Here is a 27,838-nt window from a genome sequence, read left to right as displayed (position 1 = left end):
CCTTGAGATGTGGTAAAAATTAGGGGTTTGAAGAATGGAGTCCTAGTTTCATATTTACCACTTCACAGACTTTGTACATGTTAGCCTCCCTGTGTTTTGTTGGACTCAATTAAACTCAGTGAATAATGACCTTGATCCTGCCTCCTTCCTAGTATTGTCTGATAATGAATATTAAAGGATATTTTAATCAGTGAAGCAGCTGAACTGTAAGGGATGATTGCATTTTAACTTTTCCTCCCTTTCTCTTGTAGGTAGTGTTGGTGCTTCTTTTCAGTGCCAGTCCATCCATCACGACCACATTTGTCATGATGACAGTGACAAGGTGAGGTCCGTGTTGACGCCACCCTGGTGATGTGCATGCTGTCCTTAGAGTATGAAGTCACCTGCCACGCGAGGATGCCCCTGGGGGCACAATTGTAAGATGCAAAGGGCCTTGCTGTTTGTGTCAGATTATCAGACTTCCCAGAAAACTTGAGGATGGTGTCCAGGAGGTGGACTAGACTCGATAAACACTCCATTTCCTCAGCCCCTCTCCTGTCCATGAACTTTCTCTTCCTCTGTACAGTCTGGATGGGTTATCAGTATGTGAACCAGTGCTCCCAATTCTCTCAGCAATTTGTGTCTGTTTCCCATTTGAAATGTCTTAGATTTTTTAGGTTCATGGTTTCTTCTCATATACCTTAAATTTTTTATTACAGTTTTTTTGTTTGTTTTGTTTTGTTTTGTTTTGTTTTTGGGTCACACCCGGCAGTGCTCAGGGTTACTCCTGGCTCTACACTCAGAAATTGCTCCTGGCAGGCTTGGGGACCATATGGGATGCCTGGATTCGAACCACTGTCCTTCTGCATGCAAGGCAAATGCCCTACCGCTGTGCACATGGCTGATCCAAGTTCAATCCCTAGTACCCCAAATGGTCCCCTAAGCCACACCAGGAATAATCCCTGAGTAGAGTCAGGAGCAAGCTCTGAACACTACTGGGCGTGGCACCAAACTAAAACAAAAAATATAATTTTAAAATACTGAAATAGAGGCCGGAGAGATAGTATGGAGGTAGGGCATTTGCCTTGCAAGGGGGGAGGGGCAAACTTGGTAGTGCTTACGGGTTGTAACTTACGGGTTCTGAACTCAGGAATTACTACTGGTAGTGCTGGGGGACCATATGGGATGCTGGGGATCAAACTCGATTAGCCCTACCTGCTATAGTTGACTTTGGTCCCTTTGGCCCCTCATACTATTTCTATCACATTTGAACTCATTGTGTTTTCTTGTTTTGTTTTGTTAATTGAAATTTTATTTTTAAGTTTGTGGGCTACTTAAAGCATTAGGATCTACTCTCTGCTTGGTCACTTCTTGGTAGTGCTCTAGGGACTGTGTTGTGCTGAGTTCAAATCTTTAGTTGCAAAGCATGTGCTTCAGCCCTTGTACTGTCTCCCCAGCCAATGCTTCTGTTCTTTTTATATCTAAAGAAACTTGGTCTTTAAGAGTACTTTTAATATTCATTTGTAATCTTGATTTCCTAGTCCTTGTACTAGATATTGATGTGGACTTAGTTTTAGGAATATCTGGTGGGCTTATATTCTATATTTTCATCTGTTTCTATTGGCTTCCATTCTATTTCCTGTGTCCTTGATATGGGAGTGGATTTCTTTTGGATCAGTCCAAATGACCTTCTGTTTCAGTCAAGATTTGCCTCTCATCCTGTTGGATCCATCCCAAGAAGTTAGCTGATCACTGGGATAGTCCAAATAGCCTTCTTTGTTCTGTGTGTTATGCTTGGTTATTGTGAGCTTTGCTTAAACAGATTTTAGTTTGTTTACAGAGCTCCATGCTTTTAGCATTCCACAGTCTCTTTTATTATTATTATTATTTTTTTTTTTTTATTTTTTTATTTATTTTTTTTTTTTTTGGTTTTCGGGCCACACTTGTTTGATGATCAGGGGTTACTCCTGGCTAAGCGCTCAGAAATTGTCCCTGGCTTTGGGGGACCATACAGGACACCAGGGAATCAAACCGTGGTCCTTCCTTAGCTAGCGCTTGCAAGGCAGACAACTTACATTTAGTGCCACCTCGCCGGCCCCCACAGTCTCTTTTATTATTATAGTATTTCTGAAGTTAACTTTTAACTTCTTTTTTTTAGAAGCAAGCCACTGAAAGAATCTATCAGACCATGTAGTTAACGCCATAAAATTCAGCATATAACCAATTAAGCTTTTAAAATAGGAGTGATCCTGGAAGGAAAAGGCAAATCATGTTAGGTCAGTGCTGATACCGTTTTATAATGGTTAAGGTGTACATTTTCTCTGCTAAGTATAATAAGGTTCTATCCACTTGTTTTGTTCAAGGTGTACAAGCTAAACCATCACCCCAAAGCCAGTCAGGGCAGAACCATTGGCTCTGTCACACAGTTGTAGCAAAGAATGAAACAAACACTGGCTTGTCTAGGCAATAGAGATCACCTAAACTTTCCCCCAAAAGAGGGTCTGCCTGAACATTTTATTTGTAAGCCTTTGAATTTCCTCTCTTTCCTGCTTACATAATTTTCTATAAATTAGTACGTATCTTTTTTTAGAACCATGGAGTTATGTAGCCATCGGCATATGGATATAATGTAGATGAGCAACCGGCTCGTACGCTTTATATATGTATAATTTAGGTATGGGATTATCTTGTTTTTCTGAGCAGATACTCCCTGCCAAGCCACATGGTTTACAGTTCTGGTAAACTTCCTTAAGATTACATATCCCCTATAGGACATTTCCTGCTTTACCACACATTTGCTGCTCTGTTGCATGTTTGATCTTAAATGTCCCTTACTAAACTAGTTTTCTTATATATTCCTAGCAGGATGTTTTCTGCTTGACCACTCATTTGGAGCTCTGATGCACATTTGTATCTCACCTTACTATGATTGCATTACCCACAAACTGTCCAGATCTTGGCACCTGTTTAGCAGGACAGTTTCCTACACCATACCTTGTTGTTTTTAGTTTTAGAGAATGGAGATGAGTTGTCTGCCTGACATCCTCATTTTATTGTTATAAGGTCTTCCTAATGTTTGAATTTTTGTACGGCTGATGGAGATAAGATATTTTTTTCACAACTACACGGGGAGGTGAAGGAAAAGTCTTAAGGGATTTTGACACTTGTTGAGCTAGCCTAAGAATGATTACAAATGTTTTCTTCTATCTTCTGCCTATCCTATTTACATCTAGATTGTCCTCGATGGAGAGAATGGATTGGGGTCTTAGTTTTTCAACCTATCCATTCTGTGAATAACACAAATCCTCAAAAGTCTTAGGCACTGGGGGAATGGAATAGTATACAAAATAAAGACTTTTGGTGATGCTGGGAATTAAACTTAGAACTTTGCACATGTAAGACAATTGTTCTGTTGCGAGCCACATCACTGTCTTCCAAAACAAAGATATTTTTTCCTCATGAATTTATAGTCAGGCTGCAGGAGACAATAAAAATAAATATAAAATCAATCATCTAGCAATAAAAATATATTAAAGAAAACAGAGCTGAATAAATGGAGCCATATAAAAGGAGGGAACATGGGTCCACACCCAGGAAGAATGCCAGCATTTTTTTAAAAAGAAGTATAGGAAGACTTTGTATGTTCAAATTGGAAAATAAATACATCAGCACATTAAAAGTACATAAAACTTTTATTAAAATGGTTTCTTAATATTTTGTCATGAGGGTACAAAGTAAATTATATTAAGTACGCACTGTGTGCCAGGCACTCTTGAACCATCAGGATATAATGGTGAGAAAAACAAAAGAAGTACCTTATTTTTAGTGTGTCTGTCTGTATGTGAGAGAGTAAGGGGCAGAAAATGCATGTGTATATGTGACTAGATACACATAAATGCTGAGCAAGTAATTGGACAGTTAGTACTATTTAGTCTAAGACCTGAGTAATAAGAAAGATCAAGTTATATGAAAATCTTTGCCATAGTTAAGCCCTCTATGAAAAGGTTGTCAAATGTGAGCAGAAAGAAGTCTGTTACCTGCATAACCCAGGTAATAAGGAAGGTGCATAAGGGTAAAAGAGGGATGAGATCAGTTTGTTTCCAAGCTGAAAAGTTACTTTAATTTAATTTTTTGGTGGTGCCAGGTACCTTTCAGACACACACATATACAAGGCATTTGTTCTACCACTGAATCATGTATTCAGCATCTTGAGATAAGTTTCAGGAGATACCACAAACCAGTTTATGTAGCTTCTGGTAAGTCAGGGATGACACTAACATTTATCCAACCTTAAAAGCCTTTGGAACTTTTTTTTTCCTTTGTTTTTGTTTGTGGGTCACACCCTGTGGTGTACAGGAATTACTCCTCATTCTGAGCTCAGGGATCATTTCTGGCAGTGCTTAGACCATAATGAGTGATGGGATCAAACCCAAGTTAGCCATGAGCAAGGCAAGAGCCCTACCCACTGTACTATCACTATAAGCCACACCATTGGAACCTTTTAGCAAAAGAATGACATAATTTGATATAAATTTGGGGACCACAGCAGATGTTGGCCAGGGGTTGTACCCTATTAATTTTATTTGTGGACTGGTGTATGGTTGCTTGAGCTTTGGTTATTGTGAATGATGCTCCTATTGAATATGAGTTTACAAATATCCATCTGAGAACCCATTTATGTTCTTTTTGTTGTTGTAGTTTTGGGATACACCCAGTGGTGCTCAGGACTAACTCCTGGTGGGTTCAGGAGACTATCAAACAGTCAGCCTTTCACAAGGCAAGCACCCTATGTGCTGTACTATTTTTAACCACTCACTTTCTTTTTTTTGAATGTGATTCACAAAGTGGAATTGTTAGATCATTTTCAGGGTTTATTTTTCTCTTTGTGCTTGTAGTGCACTGGGGCTCACAAATTTGGTGGCTTGGCTTGTATATTTGGTGGTGGTCCTGCAATATGGCTTGCTAACATGTTTTTTAGTTCCTTCAGTTCTATTTGTATGGATTCTCTCATCTTTTGAAAGAATTCTTCTTTGAGTTGGTTGAATTGTTCATTTATATATTTCTTTTTTTGGGGGGGCACACCCGTTTGATGCTCAGGAGTTACTCCTGGTTAAACGCTCAGAAATTGGTCCCCCCTAGCTTGGGGGGACCATATGGGACGCCGGGGGATCGAACCGCAGTCCTTCCTTGGCTAGCGCTTGCAAGGCAGACACCTTACCTCTAGCACCACCTCACCAGCCCCCATTTATAGATTTCTTAATTTTGCAGGCTAATGACTCCTTGATTCCCATTGCTAAACCATTAAGTGTTGATTTTAGATCCTCATAAGGTTCAGGCATTTGGGTGGTGTCGGAGATTTGCCAGGATTTCTCTCCATATCCCCCCAACAGTAGATATCTTCCTTAGCTTCCTCATTGATCTTTGTATTTAGTGGTTTGGAGTGCTGGAGTATCAGGGTATTTAAGAAAGTGATCCATTGAATTGTTTGTATGAAATGTGGCTCAAGGTATATATTCTTTAGAGGTTATTTTTCTAAATTAATAAGGTTGTTTTAAGTATTATAAAAATATGGCATACTAGTTTATTGATTTGTTCAGCTGATGATCATCTTCATCAGTAATCATCATCAATCATTGTTTTATATAGGGGTCAGCATTGATTAGGGGTATAATGGCCACTCTATTGGAGGGCAACACCCAGAGTTGCTCAGGGGTTACTCCTGGCTCTGTGCTCAGGGGTCATTTCTGTTGGTGCTTGGGGGACCATATAAGATGTTGGGGATCAAACTCAAGTCAGCTGTGTGCAAGGCAAACACCCTACCCACTGTGCTATTGCTCTGACCTCTTGGAGCCACACTGTAAGGGAGTGGGCCACATCTGGTTGTACTCATTGGTTACTCTTGGCTCTGTGCTCAGAAATTGCTCCCTGCAAGCATTTTTTATGGTCAGGGGACCATACAGGATGTAGGGGTTCGAACCTAGTTCCGTCCTGGGTCGGCCGTATGCAGGGCAAACACCCTACCCACTGTGCTATCGCTCCAGCCCCTTAAGGGCCACTCTTTTTTGTTTTATTTTGTTTTGGGATCACACCTGGCAGCACTCAGGAGTTACTCCTGGCTCTACACTCAGAGATTGCCCCTGGCAGGCTCGGGGGACCATATGGGATGTCAAAATTCGAACCACCGACCTTCTACATGCAAGGCAAATGCCTTACCTCAATGCTATCTCTCCGGTCCCTTAAGGGCGCCACTCTTTCTGATCCTTTGCAAAGTGGTCCTCAGGCTTGGTGTTGCTTGAGGGCCAATAGGCCTATATCACATGGTGCTCAGGGATCACACAGTGCCAGAGATAAAATTCAGAGTCTCACATAAGAAGAGAATGTGGTCTGTCACCAAACTGTCTTGCCAGGCCAGATATTTAATTAAGTGCATGATATATTTCTTGTGATTTTGATTTGCATTTCCCTAAAAATTGCTGACACTGTGTATTTTTTCTTTTTACTTTTTTTTTCCCCCTTGGGCCACACCCGGCTGCTCTCAGGGGTGTTCAGGGCTTACTCCTGGCTCTTCGCTCAGAAATCACTCCTGGCACGCTCGGGGGACCATCTGGGATACTGAGAATTGAACCCTGGTTCGTCCTGGGTCAGCTGCAGCAAGGAGAAAGCCCTGCCATGTGCTATCACTCCGGCCCCCTGGGTATTTTTTTTTCATAAGCTTATTGACCATTTGTGTATTTTCTTTGATGACTTGTCTTACTTAACTTTAATTCAATCTTATTTTATTACTTTTGGCTCCCACTCTAAGTTGAGGCATACAAGTGATGGTTGTGGAGCTTGCCAGGTCCCTGTGGTGCTTATACATGCTTGCGAGAAGTTGCTCTTCTAAATTGTGGTGCTTGGAACATCTATTTGTGATCACTAGTGCTTACGGAATTGCACTTCTTGTGGTATTTATGCACACCTGCCTGTCTGTGGCTATAAATTAATTCTAATGTCTTAGATCACAGATAGTTGGGCTGCCATGATTATTCAGCACCCTGGGGGCACTGACAATTGAATTTGTGACCTTGCACTTGCAAAGCAGATGCTCTCTAAAACCCTTTGATCTTCCTCTAGGCCACTATCTTCCCTGATTTTTTTCTTTTGAATAATCCAATTTATCTACTTTTTCCATTTCATGCCTGGTGTCATTTACTAAGTCATTGCCAAAGTCAGCACCATGAAGTTTTCCCATTGCTTCTTTCTAAAAATTACATAGTTTATTAAGCATAGAGAGCTTTGACTCATTTTGAGTCAAATACATACATTGTTAAGATTTCCTTTATTTTATATATGGACATCCAGTTTTCCCAAAACTGTTCTTTATCAATACTATGAACAAAAAAAATTTTTTTTTTTTGCTTTTTGGGCCACACCTGGTGACTCTCAGGGGTTATTCTTGGCTATGTGCTCAGAAATTGCTCCTGGCTTGGGGGACCATATGGGACATCGGGCTATCAAACTGCAGTCCGTCCTAGGTTAGTGTGTGCAAGGCAAATACCCTACCGCTTGCACCACCACTCTGGCTCCAACTTTTTTTTTTTTTTTTTTTTTGGTTTTTGGTCCACACCCAGTGACACTCAGGAGTTACTCCTGGCTCTGCGCTCAGAAATCACCCCTGACAGGCTCGGGGGACCATATGCGATGCTGGGATTCGGGATTCGAACCTGTGTCAGTCCTGTGTTGGCCGCATGCAAGGCAAATCCCCTGCTGCTGTGCTATCACTCAGGTCTCAAGAATGCTTGTTTTTACATATTTTCTCATCTTTTGTGTCTCATCTTTTTGAAAACGATGAGAAATGGTTTCTAGTTGCCTTTGTGTATTTTTCACATGAAAATTCACATATTTGGAGGGGGCAAGCCCCTTCTACTTGGAGACTATTTCCAGTTTCTTGTCCAGGAGCTCTCACAGTGGTAATGGGAGGTGGTGGTGGTGGGCACTATGGTCTGGGGATAGAATCAAGGCCTCATACATGCAAAGCAAATCCTCTACTGCTGACATATTTGTGGGTCCATGTGTTTTTAAAATAGATTTTCTTTCAGCCTTATTTGATGTATTTGAGGTGATTAGGCATAATGTGTAATGATTAGTCATTTGAAATGACTGTTGTTTGGCATTTTCCAGTTTGCTTTTAAAAAATCATTATCGGCCAAATGAATTTTTACAAGCCATTTGCTGTTACAATAGGAAGAGGCAAGCCTAGGGGATGAATTAAATTCCTATGGAAGGAGATAAATTTTATGGGTTTTTTTTTCCTATAAAGAGATGTCCTGCTTTAGGAGTTTTATTTAATGCTAGAATTCTGCATCTACATTCTGTATCTATCATCCAGAGTAACTTAGGGGCCAGAGAGATAGCACAGTGGTAAGGCATTTGCCTTGCAAAGCAGCTGACCCAGGACTAATGGTGGTTCAAATCCCAGCATCCCATATGGTCCCTCATGCCTGCCAGGAGCAATTTCTGAGCACAGAGCCAGGAGCCTGAGCCTCAGTGCCACCAGTGTGGCCCAAAAATCAAAATCAATCAATAAATAAAAGAATTATGCAATCATATTGGACCATATGGATTCCAAAATGTTGTCTGGTCTACTTCTTACTGAAAAAAGTTCTAATGTTGTTCACATGAGAGACTCCACTTTTTTCTTTTTTGCTTTTTGGGCCCGGTGACGCTCAGGGGTTACTCTTCACTGTGTACTTAGAAATTGCTCCTGGCTTGGGGGACCATATGGGATGCTGGGGGATCGAATTGTGGTCCGTCCTAAGCTAGTGCGGGCAAGGCAGATGCCTTACTGCTTGTGCCACTGCTCTGGCCCCTGAGAAAATATTCTAATTGTTCCTTATATATCAGACATTTTACTACCTGCTGTCATTTCAGTGTCCCCTCCAAAAACTTTATTTTCATTGACCTCCCCACAAATTTACAGAGCCACTTGTCTGTGCTTCTCTGTATCTTAATCAATATTTATACCATCGTATCACTATTACTAGCTTATTACTCTCCTGTTCTTTTGTTTTGTTTTGGAGCCAATCTGGTGGTGCTTGGGCTTTACTCCTGGCTATGTGATCAGAAATCAGTCAGGGCTGAAGTGATAGCACAGCAGCAGGGCATTTGCCTTGCACGTGGCCAACTCAGGATGGACCCAGGTTCAATTCCCGGCATCTGATATGGTCCCCTGAGCCTGCCAGGATTGATTTCTGAGTGCAGAGCCAGAAGTAACCCCTGTTCGACATCGGGTGTTGTATATTGGGTATCCATTCTGTTGTCGTTGGCTTTGGATTTGGTGTTTAAGTCTGATCATCGTTTTATTTCTACTTTATGTCCATATGACTGTTTGGTCTTGGTACCCTTCATTATTTCCCCCTCAACTTGTGAGGCAGAACAAGATGGTTCAATTTATGTGGTTCTGTTTGAAGGAAAGAAAAAATAAAATAAAATGGGGCAAAAATCAAACAAGCAAACAATGGGAGGAGTCCTTAAATATCAATTTAAAAGAAGAAAGAGAAAAAGGAGGGGCCGGCGAGGTGGCGCTAGAGTGGTCCACATATTGTATTTGTATCTGTTTTGTTTCTTCATTGCAAAATAAGATATATGCAGTGTGCATAAGAATTCATTCATAAGTTTTGTTTTTTACTATAGTCAGACCCTCCAATGGTCTGAGGGATAGTGAACTGGCCCCCTATTTAAAAAGTTTGAGGACCCCTGCAGAGGTAAGGTGTCTGCCTTGCAAGTGCTAGCCAAGGAAGGACCGAGATTTGATCCCCCGGCATCCTATATGGTCCCCCCAAGCCAGGGGTGATTTCTGAGCGCTTAGCCAGGAGTAACCCCTGAGCATCAAACGAGTGTGGCCTGAAAAAAAAAAAAAAAAAAAGGGAAAAAGGAAGAAAAACAACAATCCTAAAAAACCCCAAAACCTGGAAAAGCACCACAGCAATAAAGACAACAACCACACTATAACCGTGGTCCTGAAATAAAACAAAACAAAGCGCACACACACACACACACACACACACACACACACACACACACACACACACACACCCGGGGGGGGGGACAACAAAATAACAAAACCAAAAAAAATTAATTTGTGCTTCTCTTTTTTTTTTTCCTTTTTTCTTGCATAGGCACAGTAAATATTAGGGAGATTAGAAAGGGAATTCCCTTGACCTAAGAAATATAGGGTTTCTCCGCCCTTGAAGTATACTGTCATGGGAATAACTACAGGCTCTGTACATGTTCTTTTACTCTCCCCTAGCTCCTTCTGTGATGTCTGGAAATTTTCCACTCCATCATGGATGATAAAATCCTGCCTCTGTAGCGAGAAATCTTGGTATTTGCACAGGTCAAAGGATGGAACCTAGGATGGAGTCTTTCATTATGGTTCTAGTTCTGTTCCATCACTGTTGTTTTAATCAGTCTTCTATAGTTGGTGGTCTTGGTTTTTGCCCTTATCCTAGGATGAAGCACAGAATAGAGCCTTTCCTTATGTTTCCAGAAGATCTGCTCAGTTGCAGTTGTCTCAGTCAGATCTCTGGAATTAGAGATCTTGGTTGTATAGATCATAGGCCAAGGCCTAAACTAGGGCCTTTTTTTATTGGTCCCAGGATAAATTCTGCCCAGTCATGGTTGTCACAGTCAGTCTTCTGTAGATATCAAACTTGGCTTTTGTACAAATCAAAGGATGGTATGTCTTATGATTTTATCTTATCCTTAGTAGGTGAGGTAAGACCACCTGCTCTTAGACCAAGTTGTTGCCATTTCTTCATTGTCAGAATGTCATATCAAACCGGTGCATGTTGGTGTCAGAGCAGTATTAATAATGTTCCAGAGGGAGTTTGGTTCCTGGAGCTGTTGCGGAAAACTGTCTCAGTTCTATGTCTGAGATATAGGGTTCAGGGTTGGATGGTCACTGTCTAATCACATGGAGTCTTAAGTTGGGACCACATGACATATGTTCAAAATGGAGGTGCCCCTGTATTGTAAAGTGTATGTGTTCTTATCCCTAATAGGTAAGAGCTTGTTTCTTTATGTAAAATTTCCCCATTTTTAGTATGCCTTTGCAAAAAGAAATGGTGCTATATTATATTGCTGGTGCATTTGGGGGTGAGAGTGTCAGGCTCCATCATCTCTCTGCCCTGGTTTTGACCTGAACTATTACCCCAGGCAAGACTTTTTCTTGTAGATTTTATATCAAGCAGAACCAAAACAGGTGGAGTTAAGGAAGAAAACAGAAACCAGACTATATATATATTTTTTTCATATATATATAAAATAAATAAAATGAAAAATAAATAAAAATAAGTTTAAAAATATTAAGGGAAGAAAGTGATGCAGGTGACTACCTTACATTTGGGGATAAGCTGGTTAAGAGGTAGTATTATATAGGTCTTCAACTTATAAATGAAATATAGGCTTCCTCATCCCCATTGTCTTTTGAGATATTCTTGTGGTGGGTGGGATTCAGGGCACATTTTCATCTCACACACTGGTCTTCTTGAGATTGAGAAAAGATTTGCGGCAGAGAGGTCTTGGGTAGAGTTCTTGCACTGGGGATCCTTCTGGAGCTGAGTCCGGTATCAAACAACAGTTCACATTTGGGGAGGGTGAGAAGGAGGGCCACAAAGCATGAGTTAGCAGAGGCCGAGATCTACTCTTACCTGAATGGAATTAGCAAGGATCTCTGCTTCGCTGGAGTATGTTTATAGGCATGTTTGACCAGTTTTCCTGCCCTGTAGGTGAACTATGATGTGATTTACGCATTTTATTTGTATGCTTGCCTCTCAACATAGGTCTGCCTTGCCCATTTTTGACATGGCTTATTTTTTTTGGGGGGGGGGGCACACCTGGTAACGCTCAAGGGTTGCTCCTGGCTTGGGGGACCATATGGGACACCGGGGGATCAAACTGCGGTCCATCCAAGGCTAACTCAGGAAAGGCAGGCACCTTACCTCTAGCACCACTGCCTGGCCCCGACATGGCTTATTTTAAATACAGAGGTTTATTCACTTATGTCTGTGGAACTACTACTTCATGGTTTTATTTTGGGTTGATTTTGAGGCCACTCCCAGTAGTACTCAAAGCTTATGCCTGGCTCTGTACTCAAGGGTTATTTCTGGTGGTATTCATGGAATACAGGGATCCAGCCCAAGTCGGAGCCCTAAGAGGTTTTTCTTGTCATCCTCAAAGATAAAGTTCAGGCCATCTCATCTAATCACTTTCCTGTTCCAGAAATCATGTGACCACTTTTTCAGCCCAGGGACTCTTATCCCAGGCTTTCAAAGGCTTCAGACTTGGGTGAACCTCTGCTGCCCCTTTGTGGTCCTTGGCCACTATGGCTGGTAGCTGCTGCCCATTAACCTTTCCAATGGAAGGGAGCTGACAAGTGTGGGTGAAAGTACATGTCTCTTGACTGTTTTGCAATTGTTTTTGGTGATACTTGCCAGTACTATGCAGCCTGGATATTGCTAGATCACTCTCCATTTCCTTCAGTTGATTATTTTATTGGGATCAAAGAAGAAAAAAATTTTTTTTTTTTTTTTTGTTTTTGGTTTTTGGGCCACACCCGGCGTTGCTCAGGGTTTACTCCTGGCTGTCTGCTCAGAAATAGCTCCTGGCAGGCTCGGGGGACCATATGGGACACCGGGATTTGAACCAACCACCTTTGGTCCTGGATCGGCTGCTTGCAAGGCAAACGCCGCTGTGCTATCTCTCCGGGCCCAGAAGAAAAAATTTTGAGGTAGAAGGGCAGAATTAAATTTAGGAAATTTTCCAGATTAATTTTTTGCCTCCTTATTGTTCTCTTTCACTCCCCATACTATTCTTTTAAGACCCATTCCTTCCTGGGACTTTACTATTGAGAAAACATGGGAATAGCCACTGCTATGAAGTATTTACATATTATTTACATATTTAGATATAGTTAATTTACATATAATTAACTGACACTTATTTAGTACCTGCTATGTGGTTCTGTGCCAGAACTGAAGACTTATTCTGTGACTTAAGGAGCTATATTTGTTTGTTTGTTATTTGTGGGTTTTTGTTTTGTTTCGTTTTGGTTGGTTGGTTGGTTGGTTTTTGGGCCACACCCAGCAGCGCTCAGGAGTTACTGTTGGCTCTGTGCTCAGAAGTTATTCCTTACAGGCTCGGGTGACCATATGGGATGCTGGGGATTAAACCCAGGTTCATCCTGAACCGGCCACATGCAAGGCAAACGCCCTATTGCTGTGCTATCGCTCCGACCCCCCCCCCATAGCTTACTGTTTATAGGCAGAAGAATCCAGTATCATATTTGTAAGGCAGAATAATGAGGAGCTGCATTAGAAAAATAGGATGCCAATAGCTCTTTGCCTTAGTTCTTGAGCTGGCATAAGGGCAGTGAGGGGAAGCAGCTGTGGGTGTGATACAGCAACACTCCCAGAGTGTTAGCCACAGAGAACTACCTCCTTGATTCTGGAGCTCATAGACTTCTATTAGGATGTTTATTGCCCTCTCTATAGTGCTGCCTTTGTCAGGACCTTGACATCTGTAGCAGGTTTATTTTTTTCCATTCTTTTTTGTTTTGGGGCCACATCCAGTGGTGCTCAGAACTTACTCTTGGCTTTGCACTCACTACTAGTAGGCTTGTGGGATGATATGATATGTAAGGGATCTAGGCTGGGTCATTTGTATGGAAGGCAAGTGCCTTACCCATTGTACTATCTCTGGCCCTTGTAGTAGTTCTGTTTTGTGATTATTTTTATTCTGTATGGTTCTTCTAACCAGGTAACTATCTGCAGCCCTTCAATTTAATTCAATATATTAAAATAGATGACTTGCCTTTTGTGTGTGTGTGTGTTTTTCTGTCATTATCTTTCTAATATTAGTGTCATTGAGGAAAAATGGACCCTGCAATCAAGGAGCATAGTTTAATAGAAGGGAGATATGACAGGAAGCAGACCTGGGAACTTACTTTTTTTTTTTTTTTTTTGGGCCACACCCGGCGGTGCTCAGGGGTTACTCCTGGCTGTCTGCTCAGAAATAGCTCCTGGCAGGCACGGGGGACCATATGGGACACCGGGATTCGAACCAACCACCTTTGGTCCTGGATCGGCTGCTTGCAAGGCAAACGCCACTGTACTATCTCTCTGGGCCCGGGAACTTACTTTTAATAAATCTAGAACACCAAAAAAAAAAAAAATCTAGAACACCACTATTTTAAGTTTTCTTTTTTTCTTTTTTTTTTTTAAACACCATGGTAAGATGGTACCTCATTGTTAGTTTGATTTGAATCTCCCTGATGATTAGTGAGTGGGGCATTTTTTCATGTGCCTTTTTCGCCATTTCTTTTTTTTTTTTTTAATTTTTTTTTTCAGGCCACATCTGTTTGATGCTCAGGGGTTACTCCTGGCTAAGCGCTCAGAAATCGCCCCTGGCTTGGGGGGACCATATGGGACGCCGGGGGATTGAACCACGGTCCTTCCTTGGCTAGCGCTTGCAAGGCAGACACCTTACTCTAGTGCCACCTCACCGGGCCCTATTTTAAGTTTTCTTAGAAAATCACTCAGCATCCCTTTTTTTTTTTTTTTTGGTGTTTGGGCCACACCTAGCTGTGCTCAGAAATCACTCTGATCACTCCGGCCCCTTTAGCTTTTTTTTTTCCTCCTCCTCCTCCTCCCCCCCCTCCTCCCTCCCTTCTTCCTTCTTCTTCACGCACGCACGTGCGTGCGTGTGTGTGTGTGTGTGTGTGTGTGTGTGTGTTTGTTTTATTTTGGGGGGGCACACTTGGCTGCTCTTAGGAGTTACTCATTGCTCTGCATTCAGAAATTACTCCTTGCAGGCTTAGGGGACCTTATGGGATGTTGGGGATCAAACCCAGGTTGGCCATGTGCAAGACAAATGCCTTACTCACTGTGCTATCACTCTGGAAATCCAACTTCTTTTAGTGAACAAACATAAAGCACTCTTTAATTGTACCCCAGATTACTATGTCCCCTCTATATATCATTCCAATCTTTACCTCTCAGGTGGGATGGTATGGCATCCTTTGGGAAACACTAACTTCTAGGGACCAGAAAGCCACAGCTTCATAGAGATATTCTACAGTGGGTGGGATACTTGCCTTGCACATAGCCCTGACAACCAAGCTTGATCCTCAGTACCATATTATGATCTCATGTGCCTACCAGAGGTTTTTCCCTAAGGAGCAACACCAGGAATAAGCCCTTTACACCACTGGGAGATGCCCAAAAGAAATAAGCCTCATAGTCACTACTTCTGTATAAAGGTACTTCAGATAGTCATGATTAGATGGACTTTGATATCCAGAAACTCCACATTGAGCACAAAACTAAATTATAAGTTTACTGTAGGGAAACCATGCCCTAATTTGTGGGAAAAAATTATAATTGTTTATACAGTTGTTTGTCCAGTAAGAGAAAGAATTCTAAAATTTCACAAGATTGAGAAATGGTTTTCTAGAAGTAGATTTTGAGTTTCAGAATGAGATATTTTTCATATTCTAAGATTGTAGGGTTTTTTTTCTTTTTTTGCTAGAAATAAGAGAAAAGCCAAAATCTGACAAGATCCATACTTAAGATTTTTAATAAGTCTAGCCTAAGAAATTCTCAAATTTTACTGAATGTTTAAATAAAGCATAAGTAGTTCGGAATGTAGCTCAGAGATTGAACACTTGCCTTTTATGTGTGAATCCTAGGTTCAATCCTAGGGTGGGGTATGCTGGGTAGAGAGAGAAAAGTTGCACTTTGAGGTGTGTGTGTGGGGGTTGGCAGCTGTAAAGGTTGAATTAATGCAAACCCTGGTATGGCATAATGATCTCCCAAGTACCACTTGGAGCAGCTCAAAAATAGAGGAGAGTGGGAGGGAGGAGTGAAGAGAAAGCAAAGAATATTCTTATAGAAAATATCCTAGAGGATATATATATATATATGTATGTATATGTATACATATAGAGAGATGCCCTTGATTATTTTCTGTGGTTAGCTTAATCCTTGTAGCAAGAATATTGCAAAAAAGGGAAATAATAACTACTCTTAGTAACAGATGTAAAATTCCTAAACAAAACACTATATTCCACAATCTGTAAAAGAGCAATATAATAAAGCCTGTTTTTATTAGGAATGTAAAATTATTTCATTATCTAAACGCAATGTGTCAGTGATGCAAACACTTTTCAGTTAGATATTCAGTTATGGTTTACATGTTTTTTACAGCCATACCACTGTACTCTCTGACCACCTGTGATAAAACTTTAATAATGTAGAAATAAAAGAATCTTCTAACTTTCTGAAAGTATCTACACTAAAGACATTATATGTCATATTGGAAAGTTGAAATTTTTTTTTGAAAAGTTGAAATTTTTAATGGCGATTTGGGAGAGATAAAAATGTCTGCTCTCAGGGCCAAAGTGATAATATAGCAGGTAAGCTGTTATCCTTGTATGTGGCCAACCCAGGTTCAATTCTATATTGTCACATATGGTTCCCCCAAGCACCACCAGAAGTAATTTCTGAGTGCAGAGTCAGGAGTAACTCCTGAGCATTTCTTGGTGTGGCTCCAAAACAAAATAAAATAAAGCAAAGAAAGTGCCTGATCTTGGGCCGTAGAAAGAGCACAGCAGTAGAGCATTTGCCTTGCACACAGCTGATCCAGGACAGTCTGTGGTTTGAATTCCAGCATCCCAAATGGCCCCCCAAGCCTGCCAGGAGTGATTTCTGAGCGCAGAAACAGGAGTAACCCCTGAGCACTGCCGATGTGACCCAAAAACCAAAATAATAATAATAATAATAAAAGTGCCTGATCTTGTCATATTTGTGTAGCTCTTTACTAGGAGCCCTTTTGAGGAAGAGAAGACTAAGAGACTGTTGAAAGAAATTGAAGTGCCTGTTTTCTGACAGAATTTTTGTTTGAGGGCCACATCTGGCAATGCTCAGGGGTTACTCTTAGAAGGTTGCATGGCAGTTACTCCAGGAGTGGTGAACTACCAGGCAGTGCTTGGAATTGAACCTGGGCCTCCTTCATTTGCTCCAGCCTTTTGAAACATCTCTGTAGTCTTCCCCAAAGAATTGATATACAGGAAACTCTAAGAATTGAGATAACTATTAGAATTACATATATATGTAGAAATCTAAATTAAATCAAAGAATAGAAATATATAAGGTCAACACAAAGCTGAAATACGATGGGGAAAGACTGTGGTGGGCACTCATAGGAGTGTTTAGGGGTTAATAGTTCCTCTGTAATTCCCAGGAATTACTCCTGTTCAGTAGTAAGTTCAGGAGACCATATAGAATATGGTCGAAACTAGGTTGCCTGTTTGCAAGGCAAGCTCCCTACCCTCTGTGGTATCGCTCCACCTCCTGAAATACTATTAAAATAAAACATAGGGGCCCGGTAGGTGGCGCTGGAGGTAAGGTGTCTGCCTTGCAAGCGCTAGCCAAGGAAGGACCGTGGTTCGATCCCCCGGCGTCCCATATGGTCCCCCCAAGCCAGGGGCAATTTCTGAGCACATAGCCAGGAGTAACCCCTGAGCGTCAAACGGGTGTGGCCCAAAAACCAAAATAAAACATAGTATCCCAGATGTGACCCCCAAAACAAAAAGTAAAAGGATACATTCCATTTATAGATTGTTTTATAGAGATTATTAATAATTAAGCTCTAGCTCCAAAAGTAATGAAGTAAAAAAAAATATATATATATATATATATATTTTGGTTACTCCTGGTTCTGTGCTCAGAAATCGCTCCTGGCAGGCTTGGGGGACCATCTGGGATACTGGGAATCGAACCCGGGTCTGTCCTGGGTTGGCCATGTGCAAGGCTGTGCTATCACTCTGGCCCATGCTATAAAATTTTAACTGATAGTCCCGTAAGTTTAAGAGATAGCCACCATGATAGACAACCCCAATAACCAAGGACATTTGCAGGAATTTGGTTTCATATTTGGTATGAAATGGACCAGTATATTTTTTTGATGAATTTTAGAAGTGAGAGGACTTAATGATTGATATCCCAGGAAATTTTTAGTAATCCTTCATTTGTTTTTATTTGTGAAGTGAAAACCAATTTTATTTATTTATATATATATATATATATATATATATATTTTTTTTTTTTTTTTTGGTTTTTGGGCCACACCCTGTGACGCTCAGGGGTTACTCCTGGCTATGCGCTCAGAAGTTGCTCCTGGCTTCTTGGGGGACCATATGGGACGCCGGGGGATCGAACCTCGGTCCGTCCTAGGCTAGCGCAGGCAAGGCAGGCACCTTACCTCCAGCGCCACCGCCCGGTCCCTATTTATATATATATTTTTTACTACAGTCAGTGGTGCTCTGTAGCCACATGCAATGTGAGGGATGAAATCCACATTGGCCACATGCAATGCAAGCACTTAACTCTGTACTATCTCTAATCCCTTTCACATTATTAACTGTCTTAAAGGACAGTCCTAAATCAGAATTCTTTTTTTTTTGGGGGGGGGCCACACCCGGTGGTGCTCAGGGGTTACTCCTGGCTGTCTGCTCAGAAATAGCTCCTGGCAAGCACTGGGACCATATGGGACACCGGGATTCGAACCAACCACCTTTGGTCCTGGATCGGCTGCTTGCAAGGCAAACACCGCTGTGCTATCTCTCTGGGCCCCTAAATTAGAATTCTTGATTTTGCCATTAGGAACTTATTTAAGTGTACTGTTCCCTAGCCAGCTAAGCCTATTTAAGCTGATTCTGGTCAGTACATTAATTGGATTAGTTCCCATGTAATTGCGTAGGAGTCACTTTTAGCTAGTGGCTACTTTTACTTTTTATTTTTGGGTCACACCCGGCAGTGCTCAGTAGTTACTCCTGGCTCTACGCGCTCAGAAATCACTCTTGGCAGACTCGGCGGACCATATGGGATGCCGAGATTCGAACCACCGTCCTTCTGCATGCAAGGCAAACGCTCTACCTCCATGTTATCTCTCCAGCCCCTAGTGGCTACCTTTTGAACAGTGATGATGTAGAACATTTCCTTCACTGCAGCATTTTTTCCCTTTTAATTGGTAGTTACGTTCCTAAAAGGCCTCCCAGCTGTGTATGCCTACATTAAATAAAATTTCAGGATTTGGCTGAAAAATTGCTTTGGTATAATTGCCTCTTATTACATCAGATGGTCAAATGTTAACAGCAGGGTGCCAGATTTTTCTGTTTGAGAAAATCAGAAGATTGAAGAGACAGCTCATTCAGGAGACTTAGTTAGATCCCTGCTACCTCATGGTCTTCCCAGCACTGCTGGGTGTAGCCCCAAATTTGAAGCAATTTAAATATAGAAAGAAAAAAAAATTAAAGCTCCAGAGGCTTGAATGCTTTGTATGTGGGAGCCCCAACTTCAATTCCCAGGGGTTGGAGCGATAACACAGTGGTAGGGCATTTTGCCTTGCACGCAGCTGACCCAGGACAGATCTGGGTTCGATCCCCGGCGTCCTATATAGTCCCCCGAATCAGGAGCGATTTCTGAGTGCATAGCCAGGAGTAACAACTCCTGAGCATCACCAGGTGTGGCCCAAAGCCCAAAATACAAAAAGGGAAAAAAAAAACCAAACCCAACTTCAATTCCCAGCATCATGTGATTACTGCTAGGGAGGCAGCCCTTAAACATTGCAAGGTATGCCCTAAAACAACATAAAGAAGTTTTGGGGCCGGAGAGATAGCATGGAGGTAAGGCGTTTGCCTTTCATGCAGAAGGTCATCGGTTCGAATCCCGGCGTCCCATATGGTCCCCCGTGCCTGCCAGGAGCAATTTCTGAGCATGGAGCCAGGAGTAACCCCTGAGCACAGCCGAATGTGACCCAGAAACCACAAAAAAAAAAAAAAAAAAAGTTTAGACTGTCCTATCTTGTAGTATGGGAGCAGTATTTACAGCTAGCTTCTTGGGTAAAGCCCTCAAGTCAACCCAGTTAACTTTGATTTTCATTTGTGATAGGCTCTCTTAAGATTTTGTCTCTTAAAGGATTATAAAACCAAGGAGAAGGAGATTCAAATAAGCTTAGGAACCCTGGAGGACTATAATAGAGTTTTGCTTCTGAAATTCAGTATATGAGGAATATGACTCTTAAGAGGGGGCAGTGCCATCAGGAAATTCTCCCCACCCCAATCACATTACCCATATCTGAGTCAGTCATATCATGGGTCCTAAGATTATGCCAGACGAATCTCCAGGAGTAAAGGAGAAGTTGTGAGGAATTCCGAGATTAAAAGTGAATTAAAGTGACTCCTGTGCCTTTTGGATTGTGCCATAAAATGAGAAAAATAAAGCAACATCTTTAAAACGTTTTTCTCCAAACTATTTTGGAAGACTGGTGGGAGCACTCTTGGAGAAGTCAGCTAGATAACTCATATACGTAAAAGAAGCACATATAGAGCTAGGGCAGATGTGCTCATTGGAGCCTACTATCTTTACCTTTTTGTGCAGCAGTTTTAAAAACCAGGATGTTTTGTTGGGATTTTTATAGAGCAATTGAACCTGTGATTTAGAGTCAAAACAGTCAGCTTCAGCTTGATACGAGAAACTTACACAAATAGTTTCCATATCTATGTATTATACGTGGAGATTTTCCGTACGTCCTAGAAATAAAAAAAATTTTTTTTGTGGAAGACCAAGTAATACCAAAGAAACTAAAACCAGGTTTTGGTTGTTGCCTTAATTGTGATCCGCATTTCTTGTAGACATCGAGATCCTAACTTTATTTTGGTTTGGGGGTCACACCGGGTGATGCTTAGGGCGAACTCGTGGCTCTACGCTCCGGAATCACTTGTGGTGCTGAGAGTTGCTGGAGATCGAACCTGGATTGGCCACAAGTGCCTTAACGTGCTGTTGCATATGATCTCTCCGGTCCCTCAAGCCCTAATTTTAAAATTGCATTTCCCTAACGACCTCCTAGAACGCCTGCCCTCTTTCCTTTGCTCGAATGCCTTTTGTTGGTACTTCTTTTATCTAAGGCCCTCCCCCTGCGCGGTCCGGAACGCGAGCGCGGCTCGAGGAGCTGAGGCCATTGGGTTTCCTCGCCTATCTCCTTTCTCCTCTTGAGCAGCCTTAAGTACTTAAGTTGGACCGGCTGAGTTGAGCGAGTCGAAACGCTCCTCGCTTGGCACCTTACCTACCGCCCTCTGCATCCCAAAGCTCCTCCTCGCCAGGCCACAAGGATACTACAGATTATTTTTGTGACTTGTGAGGCTAGGACCTTCGCTGAACGCCTAGTGAGTTTCGAGAACCGGCGAGGCCCTGCACAGCCTCTCGGCCGGAGGTGAGACGCAGTCGGTCCCAGGCCGCCCGCCCGGCCCAGCGTCGGTCTTCGGCACCGAGTGGGCGGAGCCGAGCGAGGCCGCGCGCCGCGCCCCCGACCCCGCCTGGTGTTGCCGGAATCCGGCCGAGCCGCGTGGCCCCGCCCCCACGCCGCGGATGGGAACAAAAGGGGCTCGGGCCGCGGAGCCGGGCCCCGTCGGGGAGAGGCGGAGTCTCGGCCCGGCGGAGGTGGGTTCCGGCCGCCCGGGTCCGTGCGTCCGCGGAGGCCCGAGTGGCCGGGGCGCCCCTGCGCGCGCAGCCGCAGCCGCGGACAGTGCGCCTGCGCGTGCGGCTGTGCGGGCTGTGGGGCGGGCGGGGGTCGGGGCGGGGCGGCGGCCTGCGCGGTCGGGGCGCGGGGCGCAGGGCATGGGGCACCCCGGGCGTTAGGCGGCCGCCGGGCCCGGGCGTGCGGCGGACGTGGGTCGGCTCGGCCGTGGGATGGTGCGGGGAGGAGGGCCGCGCCGCCACAGCGCCTCGGAGGGAGCGCGGGTTCCGGGGGCGACGAGGCCCGGCGGCCCGGCGAGCGGTCACAATAGGAGGCGGCGACCCGGCGCGGAGCCGCGGGACCAGCCCCGCAGGGCGGAGCCTCCCTCTCCAGGTACTGCGGGCCGCCGGGCTGCCCGGGCCGGACGCGGGAGCCTGCGGGGGCGGCGCCCGGCGGGCCTGGGCGGAGGCGTGGTGGCCGCGGGAGAGCCTCGGTGGGCGCGGTCCCGCCCGCCCGCCCGCCCGGCGCTCTTTGTTCGCGAGGCGGTGCGGGGCGCCGCGGGCGGAGGGCGAGCGAGCGAGCGGGCGAGCGGGCGAGGGGAGAGCGGCCCCGCGCCCGCCCCTGCGCCGCGGCGAGAGTGGAGTGATGTCACCGCGGAGAACGCGGAACCCGGGAGGACGGGGCCCCCTCGAGCCCTGGCGCGCCGCGGCTCTCCGGACACGCTGCGTCTCGGCGGCGAGTGCCCGTCGTTGCTCCGCGGGCCGGAGGATGCGAGAGGTCGGTCGGAGCCGCCCCGGCAACCCCGCTCCCCTCCCGCGTGCCGCGGGGGTCGCGCTCGCCGCTCAGCGGCGCCCGGAGCGTCGGACGCTCGGGGAGCCCAGGGCCGGAGCGAAACGCCCCTCCGGGGTGGCTCTTCGCCTCGCCTCGCCTCGCCTCGCCTCGCCTCGCCTCGCCTGGGGGGCCGGTGTCACGCCGCGTCCGGGGCGCGTTTGAGGGAGCGCGGGCTGGAGGGGGACGAGCCCCGCTCTGCCACCGTCTAGGGCGGCCCCGAGCGCTCGGGAAGGCGCTTTGTGTCCCGGGCGCCCGAGGCTCCGAGACCCGCCTGGTCCCGTCGTTAGGCTTCGAGCTGGCGTTAACGGCCGGGCCGCTTCCCCAGCAGCTGGCTCTCGGCCGTGGGGGCCACCGCGGGGTCCCCGGCCCGACCCGCCTCCCCGGTCCGACCCGCCTCCCCGGTCCGCTGGCATCGTTAGCGCAGGTTGCGCGTTGTAGGCCCGCTCCCTTCAGTCGCCTCCCCTGAGGGGTGCTTGTTGACGCGCTTGCATTTTCAGTCTCCCCACCTCACCCCATCCCGGGAATTGAGGGTGCGAAATCTTCAGGTACAAGTGTGTGTGACAGTGTCTGTGTGTGTGTGTGTGTGTGTGTGTTTGTGTGTGTACACACACCCAACGGGTCTGTTTCTTCTCGCAGTCGGTTCATCCGCTTGCTTCTCTCTGCTGCCCCAGTTTGGCTGGGCCAGGGCACCACCGCTTCTCTGCAAAGGCAATTCTTGACTAGTCTCTTAATCTTCGATCGAGCGCCTGCCTGGGTTTGCTTGCTAGGTTCCTCATTCTTTGTTTTTCTAGCAGCTACTTTGGCCAGACATCTGCTTTCACTCGCTTTACCTTGGATGACTCACAGCCCTGCTCTTCTCTGAAGAGAGTTGTCAGATTAGATACTTTGGCCCCATTCAGAAAATGCTAAGAATTCTTACAGCAGGGCCTGGAGATTAAACAAACATTTTAGCTTTTCTATAGTAAATTAACGAGTTAGCAAGAAATTCAAGCACAGGTGGAAAAGGACCATGTTACAGAATTACTTCTACCTTTAACTGGTCTTTATAAGAACCTGGACACTGCCTCATCTGCCTAGGTCAGAGGGCCCTACTTTCCGCATAAAATTCTTTTAGTTTGGCCGTCGCTAGACTGAATCTCTTTGAGAGCAAGGACTCTACTCCCCTTCCCCTTTGTATTCACAGTACCTAGTACTTGGTAGACATGGAGCAGGTATTTGACTTAAAATATTTGAGAAGAATCATAAGCTTACTCACTTTATATTTGTAGACAAATCAGGGAAATTTGACTATTTTTTAACCTTTATCACCCTAATGTTATCAGTAGAGATTCTTTAATTGCATATCCCTCTCTCTGCCCCATTAATTTATGGTACTGTAATATAGGGATGGGACCCTTGAGGCTATTTTGATTCTGCTCAACTCCCTGGAAGACAGTCATGATTAATTGCTCACTTTGATTCAGAATTGAAATGATAGTTTGTAGTATTGTGGTACGATGAATATTTTTAAGTGATTGTCTCCATACCAGACAGTAATGTTCTCCTTCCCACACACAAAACATCCATATGCCAGTTCTTGAATGACATAAGGGCTACATGATCATTCTTTTACTCTTAATTCTTCTGTGGGGGGCCTGCACCTGTTGGTGCTCAAGACTTATTTAAGCTTTGTGCTCAGGGATCCAACCTCAATTAATTCATGCAAGGCAAACACCCTACCTGCTGTACTGACACTTCAGCCTGTCTTACACTTATTTTTTACTCAGCAAATATTGCTAAATATTTTCCAATACTATGATTACTATAATGAACATACTTCTGCATAGTTTTGTTCCCACATGGGGAGCATAGCTTGAGAATTTATCGGATTAAAGAATGCTCATTCAGACTCTTTGAATTATTAATATTTTCCCAATTAGTACTACTAAATTGTTTTTTAGAGGCTACTCCAGACTTGGGGGACCATGTGAGACTATTTGGTGCCAAGGATGGAACTCCCACATAAAAAACATGCCTCTTATTTTGTTCAGACCTTCCTTTCCTTCTTCCTGATTTCTTTTGATATTAACCTTAGCCACTGTGGGTATAGTGGGAATATTTGGATATTTAGATGAAGTGGTTTTTCAACTGCCAGTTCATGGACGAGTGCTGGTCCTCTCAGAAATTACTGCCACTTAATATGAATGCCTGAATTATGTAGTACTGTTATAAAAGTTTCCATTTCTGTCTTAGTTGTATACAAAACATCCTATTTCAGAACCATTTTAAGTAGCTGGGATTAAACCTTAGGGTTTTGTCAGAACTGAGCCCCAACTACTTCTTATCTTTTGTTTTGTATTTCTTTCTTTCTGTGAGATTAAGATTTGAGTAGTTTTTGACAGCTGGTGCTAGGAACTGTAAACATATTTCCCCAACCCCTTTGGAGAATTTAGCCATTTTGAAGTAAAGTCTATTTGAGTCTTAAATCAATTTATCTTTTTCCTTTTTACTTTTGGGCCACACCTGGCGGTGCTCATGTGTTACTTTTGGCTCTGCACTCAGAAATTACTCCTGGCAGGCTTGGGGTACCATTTGAGATATTGGGAATCAAACCTGGGTCCGCTGCATGCTAGGCCAACACCTTACTTAGGGTACTATTGATCTTGCCCCAAAGCAATTTATTTTATGGAGGATGTCTAATGTTGCCCTAGAAGTCATACACCTGTTTGCCCTCTTTTACCTTGATGATGATGAGAAAAACGTAAATGAAGAACATTGCCATCTGAAGCAATTTGGAGGAAATAAATTCTAAGACCTAAGTAGTCTATTGTTTTCAGCTTTTTAGCAGAATCATTGCTGTAGTCCCCAAGATGAATATTAGGTAAGTGGTTATTATGATAACTATCAAGATAGAAAAGAGAAAAAAGAAAGATCATGTTTAAAAAAATAAAGATGTCGGGGCTGGAGAGATAGCATGGAGGTAAGGCATTTGCCTTGCATGCAGAAGGTCATTGGTTTGAATCCCATATGGTCCTCTGAGCCTGCCAGCAGCAATTTCTGAGCATAGAGCCAGGAGTAACCCCTGAGCACTGCCGGATGTGACCCAAAAACCAAAAAAATAAAATAAAAATTAAAAAAAAAGATGTTCTAATACAGTGGGTAGGCACTTACCTTGAATGCAGCCAACCTAGGTTCAATCCTTGGTATCCCATATGGTACCACAAACGCACACAGCTCTCCACAAGTCCTGATATAATATTGTATTGTGCTTAAAATTTTAAACTGTATTTAGTTCTGCAAAATGTTTCTTTTCCCAACTATGTATGATGAATTATTCATAGTTAGATATGTAAATAAGCATTAAAAATGAAAAGCATGGAGAAGTGTAAATTTAATCCTATCACAATTTTTTTTTTAATCACTGACTTGGTTTTGTTTTGTTTTGTTTTTTGTAGGCTGCATCCTGAAAGAACGCTTTATTTAGTTCTTAAAAATTTGTAAAGTTCAAATGTCACCTTTGAGAAAAATAGATTTGGATTAGATTTCAGATATAATCTCAGTAAATTATATAGATATAATATATATAATCTGAGTAAATTATATAGTTATAAATTATATATGATAATAGGGAATTAGAAGTTAGGCAGAAACAGTTACAAGGAAATATTTAAAATAGCTTTAAATAGGTATTGTGAAATAGTTTATACTAATTTAGATTATAATAGAAAAAGGATGTAGGGTCTGGAGCCCCATAGCACAGCAGGTAGAACATTTGGTGAATATTTTCCATTTGATTGTAAGAGCTGAGGTCTCTCATTTTCTTGCTCTCTTCTGGTGACTGACCACCTACAATTCTTAGATTAGGCCTTTAAGCCTGCTACATAGTCCCCTTTATTTGCCTTCTCATAAAATGGCCATTTGGCTAAGAAGTTCTTCAGGAAGGGCTCATTTCTTTTTAGAGCTTTCCTGTTAAGTCAGAACTCTTACAGGGGTCCTCAAACTTTTTAAACAGGGGGCAAGTTCACTGTCCTTCAGTCTGTTGGATTATATGTAAAATTATAGTAAAAACAAAAATTATGAACAAATTTCTATGCACACTGCATATATTTTATTTAGAAGTGAAATACTTTAATAAATACAATAATTTAATACTTTAATAAATAATACTTTAATAAATACAATATGTGGCCCACGGGCCGTAGTTTGAGAACCATTGGGATACACTGATGACCATTGTGGAGGGAGAGAAGAAAGGGTTGCTATAATTTAGGTTCTAACTGTGGAGTGAAATGCACCAGTCCTCACACTCCAGACATGTTGATATCACTGGAGATGTATACCAAAACTGGGAATCTTGGAGACCACCTTCAAATTCTGCTCCATGAGCCCCTATCACCCACCTCCGAAAGTCTGATCTTACCTTGCCAAAGGGTACCTAATTTCTTTCCATATGTATATTGATGATGTGATCTGGTTTTATACATGATTTTTGTAGTACTATCAAATCACACATGCTTGTTGTTTTCCATGTGATGATAGATAGGATTTAATTGAATTATCTCTCTTTTATGATTTGGGGCCACACCCAGCAGTGCACTGGGCTTAGAGATTACTCTTGGCAGGGCTGGGAAATGGGTTCTGAGGATTAAACCTGGGTCAGCTGTGTGCAAGGCAAAATGCTCTATCTGTTCTTAATATCTATCTGCTCTGGCCCCTGTCAAGAGCTTCTGACTAAAGGAAATTGTGGGTAGGAGAGTATCTTGAAATTATTTGCTTGTGGCCATGGGGGTAGTTCTTTTTTGTAAACTTATTTATGACAGACTTTAAAGTTTTTTTTTGTTTGTTTGTTTTTTGGGGGGGGGTTGGGCCACCCAGTGACACTCCTGGTTTGGGGACCCATATGCGATGCTAGGGATCAAACTGAGGTCCATCCTGGATCAGCCGGCTGCATGAAAGGCAAACACCCTACCTCTGCACTATCACTCTGGCCCTCTAAAGTTTTTTTTTTAAAAACTTCATAGGTGAAAGGGAATCCTATCCCCCACCCTATTAATTTTCTTAGCTACTTGCACTAAATTTTGTTAGAGTGCTATTCTGTTACCTTGACAGACTGAGAGTTGAAGCAGGTGGCCATTTAGAACTTTTTGTGCGATTCTAAGTTAAAGAGTATAAAATCTACATGAAAGAGCCAACTAAATATTTTAAGAAAGTTACTTAAGTGTTAACACTTTTATTTTATTTTGATTTTTGGGTCACACCCAGCAGCTCTCAGGGGTTACTCCTGGCTCTAAACTCAGAAATTGCTCCTGGCAGGCTCAGGGAACCAAATGGGATGCCGGGATTCGAATTGCCATCGATCTGCATGAAAAGCAAACGCCTACCTCCGTGCTATCTCTCCAGCCCCTGGTTAACACTCTTTAGACTAAAAAATCAGGAATGTAAAATGTAAAATCTTTTCTTAGTCTTGAGTAGGGTATATGTTGAGATTCACCTATAA

General features: G+C 43.3%; 1 protein-coding gene across 5 annotated transcripts in view; it reads left to right on the top strand.

Moving 5' to 3' along the window:
• Positions 1–258: 258 nt before the first annotated feature.
• Positions 259–27,838, top strand: part of RNF38 (ring finger protein 38) — a 78,702-nt gene continuing 51,122 nt past the window's right edge. Inside the window, exon 1 of one of the 5 annotated variants that reach the window (XM_049773512.1) lies at positions 259–322. Coding sequence is in view for 1 of the 5 variants with exons in the window: in XM_049773481.1 (XP_049629438.1) it covers positions 22,300–22,308 (9 nt within the window). In the remaining 4 variants the exon portion in view is untranslated. Of the gene's footprint in view, positions 323–21,716; positions 21,925–22,216; positions 22,309–27,838 lie in introns of those variants that run through there. The other 4 variants (XM_049773504.1, XM_049773497.1, XM_049773489.1 and 1 more) reach the window with 4 other exon arrangements.

The sequence above is a fragment of the Suncus etruscus genome, chromosome 1 (genome assembly GCF_024139225.1).
Source record: "Suncus etruscus isolate mSunEtr1 chromosome 1, mSunEtr1.pri.cur, whole genome shotgun sequence".
NCBI classification, from domain to species: domain Eukaryota; kingdom Metazoa; phylum Chordata; class Mammalia; order Eulipotyphla; family Soricidae; genus Suncus; species Suncus etruscus.
The sequence above is the reverse complement of the archived record's forward strand: the minus strand, read 5'-3'. Positions and strand labels throughout refer to the sequence as shown.